Source organism: Typopeltis vanoorti, chromosome 16 (genome assembly GCF_054136105.1).
Source record: "Typopeltis vanoorti isolate ZY-2024b chromosome 16, IOZ_Tvanoo_1.0, whole genome shotgun sequence".
NCBI classification, from domain to species: domain Eukaryota; kingdom Metazoa; phylum Arthropoda; class Arachnida; order Uropygi; family Thelyphonidae; genus Typopeltis; species Typopeltis vanoorti.
The window spans coordinates 11,963,275-11,976,431 of record NC_143564.1 but is presented as its reverse complement, the minus strand read 5'-3'; the positions used below and the strand labels follow the sequence as shown (position 1 = coordinate 11,976,431).

The 13,157-nt window shown below is 34.0% G+C and overlaps 1 protein-coding gene across 11 annotated transcripts in view; it reads left to right on the top strand.

Moving 5' to 3' along the window:
* Positions 1–13,157, top strand: part of GABPI (zinc finger DHHC-type palmitoyltransferase GABPI) — a 281,497-nt gene that overhangs the window by 217,287 nt on the left and 51,053 nt on the right. For all 11 annotated transcript variants that reach the window (XM_090406034.1, XM_090406033.1, XM_090406028.1 and 8 more), the window contains one exon: positions 2,290–2,886. In XM_090406034.1, the coding sequence (XP_090262160.1) occupies positions 2,290–2,886 (597 nt within the window). The remainder of the gene's footprint in view (positions 1–2,289; positions 2,887–13,157) is intronic.

Here is a 13,157-nt window from a genome sequence, read left to right as displayed (position 1 = left end):
TTTAATGGATTGATTGTCATTGGGATCAGCAGAATTAAGAACATGACTGGATGGAGCTGAGGCACTGGTTCTACTATAGATGATATCTCTAACATACTCTTTCTATATGAAGTTTAATTTTTCTGTTTGGCTGCAATTTTCCATATTACAGGCATACCAAAGACTGCACATGCCTGGATACTTTTTAAGTTGTTATGTTTTAGTTTTGCCAGACAAAACAAGAATCAAAATTTGGTTAGAAGAGTGAATGAAGTGCAGATCTTATATTTCTTGAAATCTTTTGCCAGCTTAGTGGATTAAACAGGAGTTTAGAAATAGCCTCTTTATGATAACTATTCTTCTGAAAATTTGATATGAGATAGGTTCCAAAAGTTTCTGGCCTGACATACAAAATTCATGCCAATTTTAAAATGCTGTGCATAACAGATGCTGCCATCTATGGGGAGCTTACTGTACCAGTTTCAACTCTCTATCTTCGTCATTTAGTTGGAGGCACTTATTTGACTAACATATTTCACGCTAAGTGGATGTAATGTCAAAAATTGAGTACTGTGCTGTGATAAAGTTTTTCACCAAAGAAGGGCTTTCTCCAAGTGCTATCAAACAGTGATTGGATGGTGTTTGCCTAGGAAGAGAGTACATCGAAGATTATCCTCCTAACGATCAACCTGAGGAAGTGATGACTGAGGAAAATGTAGCTTGTTGAGGAGGAACTGCTCAATGACAGATAGCTGAAAGAAATCTCAGCAAGGTTGGGGCTTTCTATAACAACTGTCTTTTGCATCATTCATGAGAAGCCTCACACGACAAAAGTCAGTGCAAGGTGGGTCCCCGACTTCTCTCTTCAGCACAGAAGGAGCATCATGTGACCTGTTCCCATAAGTTTTTAGAGCTTTGCCAAGGGAATCATAAAGAAGTTCTGGAATCCATTGTCACCACAGATGAAACCATGGTCCTTCATTATGATCCTCTTTCCAAAAGATAATCTGTGGAGTGACATAAACCAGGCAAAACACCATTGAGAAAAGCCTAGGTCATTCAGTCCATTAAGATGATCATGGCAACAATCTTATGGGATTGCTGTGGAATTTTTGACTTCAAGGAAAGGAATACCACCGTGAATGCAGAATATTATGCTTCACTCCTGCACAAACTGCACGATGCCATAAAGGAGAAGAGATGAGGAGTGCTGAGACAGGATGTTCGCTCACAACAGTGCTCCAGTCCATATGGCTATTGTTACAAAGGCTGCAGGGAAGGACTGGCTTCAAGGAGATTGAACACACACACACCCTACAGTCCAGATGAAGCACCCAGTGACTACTTTCTCTTCTCAGAACTGAAGAAAGACCTTTGAGGAAGAAAATTTGCAAATGACAATGAGGTGAAAGATGCAGTTTTAAGCCATTTTGCAGACAAAAGTACTGGCTATTTTTGAAAAAAATTTGCAGATGACAATGAGGTGAAAGATGCAGTTTTAAGCCATTTTGTAGACTAAAGTACACTGATTTGCCCTTGAAAAATTTGCTAATTTTTCAAGGGCGTAGAAATATTAATTCAAAGATGTGTGAAAAAGTTTGTTGAAGTAAAGGGAGATTATGTTGAAAAGTGACATGGTTGATGTCTTTCTATCGCCTCTAAAAGTTAGTCGGGCAGGAAAGAGATCACCAAAGAATGGACTTTAATTTTTTGGTGATCTCTTCTTCATCACTGATGAGAGTGCACACATGAGTTACCAATGTAGAAATTATACCAAGCTTTTGGGGTTTGGTAATGATGAGACTGAGTATGAAGATATCTGTTAGTGTCTATACCATTTTATATATATATATATATATATATATATATATATATATATATATATATATATATATATATATTATGCATTAGTTTTTTTTGAGTCAATGAATAATTAACATTAAATTTATATATGCACAAGAGTCTGTGCATATTCAGAGAATTTTTGTAGAGAAAGCTTGTGCATAAAGTGTTCTCTGATTATGACTGTTCATCTGTCATTTATTAGGATGAATAATGAAGTTTCAAGCAAAATTACCACATTTTTTGTATACACTTTTATTTATGGATATATCATCTTTGATAAGTACAGTATGGCATAAAAATAACTACAATGATGTATGTTATGGAGTAAAGTGTCGAAGTTCAGTACTTTTTTTTTTTATTTACCCCATATCATATTTTTTATATGAGTGATTTCTGTTGATTTCTTATAACTTATATTTATAATTTATCATGGTCTTAATGAATTTTTTATACACATTTTTGTAGGGTACATGTGGGCCTCTTTTTCCCACTGCATATCATCAAGATGGCTCATGCTGCATTCCATCAACTTTGGATACCACGTTGTGAAGGAGCCAGTGCACATCGTATTGATCTAGAAGTTCTTTTAGCTGCAATTCTAGTGCCCACCTTTCTGTTATTAGCAGCACAGGGATTTATGTGGACTGTAGTTATATTTGCATGTTTGCCTGTCTTCTTCATGATATTTTACTTTAGGTTTTTAAAGTCTCATCCCAACACACAATTTTTTTTATCCTGGTCTGTCACTTCTTTAGTTTTCTTGCTGGGTGTATTTCAGCTAGAAGTGGTACCATACCTGGAAATTTTATTTTATGAAAACTTAATCCTGATGTGTTTTGTGACTTTGACATGTATATGTGCCATTTTGACAAGGATTAACCCAGGTAATCTATCACAAAATACAGAAAAGAAAGCAGGACAGAATGACTCTGTGTCTGTTTTGATTACAGATGACTATCACCAGCCTCATTGTCAAACTTGTAACATAATACAGCCACCTAGATGCAGTCACTGTAAAATATGTGGGCAGTGCATTCTTAGAAGGGATCATCACTGTGTATGGTAAGTTAAGATACTATTTTTATAGTAATGTCCTATTATCTCTTAAAGGAGAGGATAATTTTGCTTTAAAAAAAAAAGTGTTAATCATCACATTATCTGGAATGTCCCATGTTCCATAGGATTGGACCTGAACATTTATCATATCATATTATGATAAATGTCCAACACACCAACTTGCAACTAATTTTCTAGCAGTAATTCTAGCAAATAATAGATCTGTTCTGCCTTTTATTATAACCTGTAGTACACTGTTTAATCCTTGTTTTAGTTTTTTGTTTAGTCTTTTTACTGCAGTATATGCCACAATAATTGTATTGCTAATTGCTCATTTTCCAATTATGTTTCAGTGAACATACACCTGAGATTAGCTTTGTTTACACATTACTGAATATTAACATTTTTGATATCACTTTACTGATTTACTTCACACCTGGTATAATCACTGGTCATTTCTATCATCAGCTGTTTTATTTCATACTCTTCTCCCAGATTCATATGTTTAAATTGGTTTGGACATCATCTTATATACTGCTAGTTTGGTGTTCTGAGTGATTTCTTTTATTTCCTGTTTCTACCTTTGTTTATTCAGTTTTATCATGCTAGATCCTTGAATATGTTAGAAACCATGGCCTGTCAGCCAAGTATGTTGGCTTCATATAAATGTAATTAATGCTTTTGTAGGATATCCTATCTGCATAATTTGCTGTTTATGAGGAGCATGTGTTCTCCAGCTGGTTTCTCTGTTTTACAGTTGAGGGGGAAAAAAACTTCCAGGAGGAGAATTCTTGTCACCTTTATATGATGCCATCTAACTTCATTTCGATTGAAAAACCCTTATAAAGGTTTAAACGGAGGTGGTAGGGTTTTTCCTCTAAAACTTGAGTTTTTCATTCCATAAAACAACCAAACCAGCCAACTCATGTAATTAATTAACATTATATACTAGCTTCATAGCCTTAGCCGCTTTGTTTATAATCCCAAATTAACAACAATCCTCAGAAAGCATCCTACTTTCATATCTAAATATGGTCACTGAGATGTTTGTTAAAGTGGGTAAGATATATTGTTCATTCAGTTTGTTATTGAGAATTCAGTTAATATTTTTGGTTTTTAGTTTTCTGCCTATTTTTATAGTTATTGCTTGGATGTCCTCAAGGACTCATTCCTCAGAGGCCCATGCAACATCTAACACACCATTTCTTAAATTCCCACACTTGTCATACATTTGTTGATTTCACAGGCAATTCTATTCACTTGTGGGGATAAAATGCAGCTTCACATCTTTATTAACTACCTTCTTACTCAGTTTCTAGGAAAGGACATTTGTTTTCTCTCCTCTTTCTGTTGAAAAATGTATGCACCTTCCTTCTATAAAATAGTTTTACTGATTTGCATTTCTCTGTCATATCCCTTCTTCTTCACTAGGGTTTGTAATCTGTTCCATTAATGTATGTGCATAATCACTGTTCCAGTTTAGATATCACCTTGGTTATCTACTTTTATGCCTTCTCTCACTGTTTCCTTGAAACAGTAGCTGCAGATCTGCCATAGTAAGACAAACCACAGGAGCATTGGATCTGATAGACACCTAGAAGATTGAGTGCCAAAAACTCGCCTTCAGGCATAAAAAGGAAGGTAGAAATCTTTCTGACAGGATGAAAGAACACTACAATATTAAGAGGTTTTTAGAACTTTTGTTATACGTTCAGAAATCCCTTTTAATCTAAAGGAGTGGAATCAGAGTGATATCTTCAGGAGGTATCTAGAGACTGGTTGTCTAAAGCTGTTAAAGGCTTTCTTATAAGATTCATTAAAGCCATTTTTCATAAAAGCAAATTTTGAAGATTTCTACCTTCCTTTCTCCACCTAAAGACAAGCTTTCTCGACTCAGTCTTCCAGGTGTCTTCCAGATCCCATGCTTCTGTAGTTTGTCTTACTTGATCTGTACCTATCTGTCATGAGGAACATATATCTTGCATCCTTTACCATGAACCAAAACAGTCTGGCCTAGCAGAACATTCCATCTCAACCAAACAGTTTCTTTTTTTGGAAGAAAACTATATAATAATAATAATAATTCCTCATAGAGTGTTTATATAAAGAAAGTTATGAGACCTTTCTACATCGAGCCGAACTTAAACATATCTGATGGCCTTCAGTTATACTCTTTATGGGAAATATCATTTTTATGCAAATTACTAAAAAAAAGTAAAAAAATAAAAATTACAATGATTATTATATTATTGTAATTTAGATTTTTTTTTTATAATTGGAAATTTTACGGACTGTTGTTCTATTAACACAATAGTGGTGTTGAAAATGATTGTTTAATTGTAATTTTATATTGTGTTCCATTTTCAATTTATTGATTGTGATGCCTATGATACATAGGCAAACATTTTACAACTAGTAAATTTATTTCATATTAGTTTTAGTTTCAATGTTTAATTTTTCTAAATGATGAGCGAGTTCCCAGGAGCAAGGATTCATTGAAAGAAAGTCATTCACTTGCACTAGATGTCATTCCTTCTCTTAGACTTACTCTCACTAGATGCAAAATTTCCATCATCCAGTATTCTGAGGATGTTATTAATGCTTAGTTTTTGCTTGATGGTGGATGAGTCATTTTGTGTATTGACCTGTGTATGTGTATCTGAGCCAAACTTTGGGTTTTAAAATAAGCTGCTTACTGTATATTCAAGCCAGACTTTGCAGATGAACTGATCCAAATCTGAGCCAAACTTTTCATTTTAAAAGTGAAAGTTTTTGGCTCAGAAACACATACACATTCCAATACATACAGACTCATACCACCATTCAACACAAAACTAGGTGTCCAAAATGAGTTTTGAATAATAAGCAAAACACACATACAAATGGTACAACAGGAAAAAAACAATCAGTTGAATCCATCATAAGAATGCAAACAAAAATAAAAAAAAAGGTTACACTATATCTGAGAATATAGCACATTGCAAAAATAAAGTATTGAGGCCACACTTAAACCATCTACAAAATTAAATGGTTTACTGAGCTACTCTAAGGCTCCCCTCTTCATCCCTTACCCACCCAGATATATAATAAATCTATGCATGTATAACTTGTACTACATAAGTGTTGAGACCTATGATTGTAATTCTAGTAACAGTTTTTCATGTGGCAGTGAGTTTGAAGCTATCTGGTGTGAGGTGGACTCTATCAAGAACAAACACATAGTGAGGTGTTTTTACAGACCTGGTGGATCGGTTGCTAGTCGCAAAAAAAATGAATCACAAAATAAAGATGATGGGTGCAAAAAGAGTAATCATAATGGAGGACTTTAATTATCCAAACATTAATTGGATAGCTGTAAAATCTCATGAGAAGAATGAAACTGAATCTATTGAGCTGTAGTGAGACAACTTCCTCAAGCAGCATGTGACAGAAGGAAATCAAGGTCAAAGAGTGTTAGATTTGTTTATGGTATCCGAGGGTGTTTCAATTAAAGACAAAACTATTCTGCCTCCATTTGGTGACAGTGATCATGCAGTATTCACTTGGGAAGTGGGTAAATTTCTGAATTTTCCATTCAGAAAAGGTTACATGCTGAATTAAAGCAGGAAATTATGACCAACTGAGGAGCATACAGGCATCCCTTGCTTAACGCGGGATTTGATTAATGCGGCAATCCCTTGATATACGTGGCAAGAGTTTTGATTAATGTGCCTTTAACCCTGTGGAGCTCACAGCTGATCTGACAGATACATGCAAAATGTTTAATATAAATATTCTTACACAATTCAGTGTATAGCTTGGAGGTCATGAGTAGCTGTGCATTCATATGTTACGAGTGATATTCCGCAGTTTTTTGCTGTCAGTTTGGTTTAACACATGTTATGTAAAGGTTTGTGATATTTGACAGTAAATTATATCTGAGAGATACCGCGACCTCTGATGTCAGTATAGTATGGTTTAGTTTTTTTTTTTTATTCTTTGTTCAATAATTTCTAGATTGTAGCTGAAAATAAATAAACCATCATGTATTACTGAAATAAAGAGTCAAAGGCTTATTTATCATACATCTCTTCTAGGAGATGTGCTTTACATTATGGAAAATACTAAGTAAGGAAACTGATCTGAAGCTTACTCCACCTTTACTGCAAGTTGCCCATAAGGTCGCTTATGCTTGCATCTGCCGAAACTTTTAGTTTATATATATTCGACACGAAACTCTTGTAGTTTCTATATTTGGCTATGAAATAATGTTGGATTCGGTATCCACTTAATTTGTACCATCATGTATTATATTTACAGTGTTTTTTCTTTATGTTTTATTGCTTGTTTGCCGAGGTCTGGAGAGTCATTTTGCTTGTTATCGTAGAATTTATGCCGATAAGAAAAAACTAAAACTGTTCAAACGACTCTTGATAACTTCTTTTGATAAAAAAAATTGCAGTAAATAATGTAGGTACAAGTATTCATTAAACATTTACTTTGCATTCATTTTTTAATCTTTCCTAAAAGAGTACCATATAAAACGAATTATTAATACAGTAATCGATCATGGACGAATTGTAAAACGAATTATTAATACAGTAATCGATCATGGACAAATTGTAAATTTTATCATTGATTATTAGATTTGATTAACGCAATTTTGATATACGTGGTAACATTGAGGGATTAATTAACTGTGTTAATCGAGGGATACATGTACTTGGTTCAGTGAAATGGTATCAGTTGCTGAATAGGAAGAATATCGACACTACATGGGAAGCATTTAAAAAATACTTAAATGATGCAATATCAGAATGTGTACCAAGAGTTCGAAGAATAAATAGTGTAGAAGTCAGATGTATAATCTTATCACACAAGAGATTCATAAGAAAAGGATGATGTGGAAGGAATACCATATGCACAAGGATGATGTGGAAGGAATATCATATGCACAAGGATGATGTCCATTATGAAAATTATAAGCAGTAGGTCAGAGGAGTCACAACTGTTGTACAGAAAGCTAAGTCTGAGTATGAAAAGAAATTGGCTCTGTAAACTAAAGACAACCCCAGAGAATTCTATTGTAAGCAAAAATAACTGTACTGAATGCAGATGAGGTTGTTCAACTAATGAGTGACTATTTTGCTAAAAGCTGTCAACCTGGTGTATGCAACATTCATCTCATTGCTATCTCTTCATTGGATGAAGAAACTCAGGAGCATGAGGAGGAGGTATTAGAGCTGTTGCACAAACTGAATAAGAATTCAACAATAGAGACTGATGGGGTATCAAAATGAATGCTAAGAGGGTTCAGCTGAACTCTCTTAGCAGCCTGGTCAAAGGAACAGACAGTTACTTTGACCAGGTTATCTAATTTGAGCCTCAGAACAAGGAAGATTCTACAGGAGTAGAAAGAATGTATGGTAATCCCATTGCACAAGGTGGTGCAAAGACCAGTGTCCAACTATCGAGTGATCAGTATCTCTGGAGTGGTAGTGAAGATTTTGGAAAAGTTGGTTAGAGCTGACATTCAGAAATAGATTGATAGTGAATCTCTATTCTGCAAAGAACAGCATGGGTTTACTAAGGGAAGGTCATGTTTTAGCAACTTGCTCACATTCCATAATAATGTTACCATTGAGCTAGACAAGGGGAATTGATATGCCATTATATTTTTGGATTTTACTAAAGCTTTTGACAGAATACAGCTTGGAAGACTGTTGCATAAATTGCAGAATATTGGATTTGATTAAAAATATTAGCATGGATAGGAGGATGGCTGCTTGACAAATATCAAAAACTGGTATATGGGGGATTGCGAGTCTGCAAAATTTAAGGTAACCAGTGGTGTATCACAAGGATCAGTCCTTGGTTCACTATTATTCAATCTGTACATTTATGACATTGGGAATAATTTGATAGGTGACATACAGCTATTTCTTAATGATGGAAAGATAAGTAGGATAATCAGGAATGTGGCTGGTATGCAGTACTTGCAGAATGATTTCAATCAGCTGGAACTGTAGGCATGGGAAAACGGATGTCAGTTCAATGTTAATAAATGTAAAATCATCTGTTAGATCGTGAATAGGAAACTTTATTCACAAAAGAGTCACCCATACAGGATCTAACAGGATGTGCTTAACTGGATGACCATACTTGCCCTTTTAGCAGTCAAACTTAAATTTATCAAGAAAACAATATCATGTTGACATGGAAAGAGTAAGATAAAAGATGAAGTATTAAGTCTGAGGTTTTATGCAATCTAAAACGATGTAATAGAAATAATGTATTTTGAATATATGTGAAAACTTAACCGTTAGAATTAAAACTGTGCGTGCAAGAAGGTTAACACACTGCCAACGAAAGGTCAAAGGTTGTAGAAATACCATGGTTATGACGCAATGACTGAAGCTGAAGAATTCATGGAAGATGTTCGGGGGCATGGTTCCCGAAAATACAAGACTCCGTAAGGTGGCAGAATGACGTTACCCAATCAGAACGAATAGGGGGGGGCTCCCTTGTGTGAGATTCGAAGTCGAAAAGGGGGGATGCTGAGAAATGAAATAAATATGGAAGCACAGGTCTGAATAGCCCCCCATTTATTTCTCTGTTCCGGTTTTCTTATTGTGCTAAGACGGCGATGTCGAGTCTCTACGTTCCTGTAGCTGACTAGTGTAAGTCCCAGCAAGGTGATGCACCAGACAACGGCAGATCCAAATCGTGGGCCATCGGCAAGAACAATCCGATGTTAGATAGCAAAGATGAGCGCCAGATTCGTATCATGCACGTGATTCCCATGTGGCAGCGTGTTGTAACAATAGTGAAATTCCACCAGAAGCGACAGACGAAAAGATCTCGATGCGGATCATGCAGTGTAGATAAGTACTGTGAATTTCTTATTACATTGTTTAGATATTTGTGAATGGAAGAAATTTAGATCCTTTCTGAAGGGAAGTGAACTTTGATGACCTAATATAGTCAGGAACACTTGAAAATCTCGTTGAACTGTTTGTCTGAGAATCCTAGTATTGTGTACTTGCAACAGTTATTGTAGTGGAACTGATATTAGAACTTATATGATCTAAGAACCTGAAGTAGTTAGAAGGGGACCAATCGTTCGATGGTGTTGGCACATTCTCCCTCGATGAGTCTTTGGACTCCCTGGAGGTGTCACATAATCATCATCATGCTTATCAAGTATTTAGGCCTAGCATGGCCTGTTCCGGCCTTAGAAGTCATCGTTGAATCGTTTAAGAGGACGTCCTAGTTTTCTTTTTCCTAATGGCTTGTACTTTAAGACTTGTTATGGTAATCTTTCTGTTTTCATTCTTTGAACGTGTTCCATCCATTTATGTTTATATTTTTTAATTTTTTCTATTACTGGTTCTTGGTTTAGTTCTTTCATAATTTCTTAATTTCTTTTGTGATCAAATAGGGTATATTTGCAGTTTTTCTCATAAACTTCATTTCTGCTGTTGTTAATCTTTGTCTTTTTGTTTTATTGTCCAGATTTCGCTTCCATACATTAAGACTGGTAGGGCTAATGTATTGTATACTTTTAGTCTGGTTTGTTTTTTTAACTAGGTTTGGTTTAAATATAGAGTTAATTACACCTGTTATTTTTAAATATTTTGCAATTTTTACGTTTATATCTTTTTCATATGTGATCATTCATCCTATGTAGTTAAATGAATTCACCTGTTCTAAGATCTTGTTATCTATTACTATTTTAGTTCTTGCTGGATCTTGTCCTTTAAAGGCCATAGTTTTTGATTTTTCTGTTTATATTATCATACCATAATCTTTGGATATCTCATTTAGATCTAAAATAGCTTTCTGTAAGTTATCTTCAGAATTTGTAATTATAATTTGGTCGTCGGCAAAGAGGAGAGTGTTTAAGTTTACTGTAGGAGAAAGTTTAATTCCTTGATGTAAATTTTTATTCCATTTTATTATTATTTCATTTAAGTAGATATTAAAAAGAGTTGCTGAGAGGGGACATCCCTTTCGGACCCCTTGGTTTATCTTTCTCGTATATGATAGCTCGTGATTTAATCTTATTTGTATTTGATTATTTTCATATATACTTGTGATAGCATTTAGGATATTATTTGGTATTTGTCTTTCTTTTAATATGTTAAATAATATGTTTCTTTTAACTTTGTCAAATGCTTTTTCAAAGTCAATAAATGCAATATTTGTTTCTAAATTGAATTCTCTCCTTTTCTCTATTATTAATTTTAGGTAAAAGGCCAGTTCTATACATGATCGTCCTTTTCTAAATCCATTATGTACTTCTAAAATAATGTTTTCGGAATACAGTCATACCCCGACTTACACTAATCCGGAGTTATGCGGTTTCATATATGTACGTATTCCCGTCCCGCTTCACGTCTCACCACTAGTCATATCTTTCTGGCACTGGCCGCATTCGCCAGTGTTGCACATGCTGTGAACAAGCACTGATGTGTTTTGCGCGGTCTCCATTCATACACAATTTCTATAGTCTACAAACCTTGCGATTGTTTAATGTTATGTTCTTGATAAAATTTTTATCAAGAACATAACATTTTTTATCACATAAAAAATAATAATGTCATCCAAAAGAAGCCAGTTCGATTCTTCTACAGCTAGCAAGAAAAGAAAAACATTGACTTTGGAAACAAAACTCAACATTATTAAAGATTTTGAAGGCGGAATGAAAATTTGTGAGCTAGCAAAGAAGTTCTATCTACAGGAATCCACAGTAAGAACAATCATAAAAGAAAGGTTTACAGATTTTGGAGGACATAGATTCTAACGAGGAACGAATTGTAGCCACAAGGCAAGGAATAAAAAATTCATTAGCTTGCTATGAAGAAATTTTGCGTGACAAGAAAAAGACATGCCGTCAGACGAATCTATTAGATTTTATGAAACCATTGACATCGAAATAACTTTCTTTTTTTTATGTACGAAAAACTAATTATGATTATATTTCTTAAAAAATATATTTGTTTTTGTAAACCTTTGGTCCCAATTAACTAATATTTTGTATGTTTGTATGCAAAATTATTCCCAAGTTACGCGAATTCAACTTACGCGCTTTTTGTTGGTCCCACCTGCCGCGTAACTTCGGGGTATGACTGTATTTCATTAGTTTGTCATTTAAGATTCTGCTATATATTTTGTAATAGGAATTTGGTATACTGATACCTCTATAGTTTTTAGGGTCATCTCTATTACCTTTTTTTAAAGATAGGAATCACAATTGCTTTTTTCCATTCTATTCGGGGGATACCAGTTGAATAAATTTTATTTAAAAATAATGAGTCTTTCTTTGAATCTTGTTCCTGCGTATTTATATAGTTCTGAGACTAGCTTATCTTCTCCAGGTGATTTTCCGTTTCTTGTTTCTTTCAGGCTGATTTCTAATTCTTCTTTAGTTATTTCCTTTTCATGTTAATTGTTTGCCAGTTGTCTTTTTTAAAATATTTGTCTGTCCACAATTCTATGTAGTAATTTAGAAATTCTTCTAATTTCAATTTGGTGTTTAATTTTATGTTTTCTTTGGTATCTGCATTTAAGCGTTTCAAAATCTTATATACATTGAGTCTTATTTTATATAAATCATGTTCTAAATTAGAAACAAATTTATTCCACGATTCTCTGTCTTTTTCTGACTTCTCTTTTAGCTATGGCTCTTATTCTTTTATAATCTATTTGATCTTCTAATCTTTTACTGCTTAACCATTTGGGATAGGCTTCTTTTTTCTTTTTGATTATTTCTTTGATTGTATCATCCCAAATCTTCAGTTTTTTTCTTTTTATTGAATTTTTTGGTCTTTCCTAAGCTTTCATTTGCTGCTGCATTTAGTATCGTTTTTATATTAAGCCATTCTATTTCTTCATTTTGTTTTATTTTATCTAGGTATTGGTTAATTCTTTGTTCATATAGCCATTGTACATTTGTGTCATTCAATAGTCTACTTTTATAAACAAATGTTTCAATTTTTCTTTCTGTTCTTGTTACTTGTAGCCATTTAGGCAGTAATCTTAATTTTATTTTAACAGGGAAGTGGTCACTGCTTATTTCATATCCTCTGTGAACTCTAACATCTAGTGAAAATTTTGATGTCTTTTCATTTAATATAAAGTAATCTAATATTGATTTCCATCCTCTTGCTTCCCAAGTATATTTATGTATGTCTTTATGTTTATAGAAGGAATTTATTATTTTTAGGTTATTATAAACTACAAAGTCAATCAATTTATTACCATTTCCTGTTTAGAGTATGTTCTCCATGTATTCC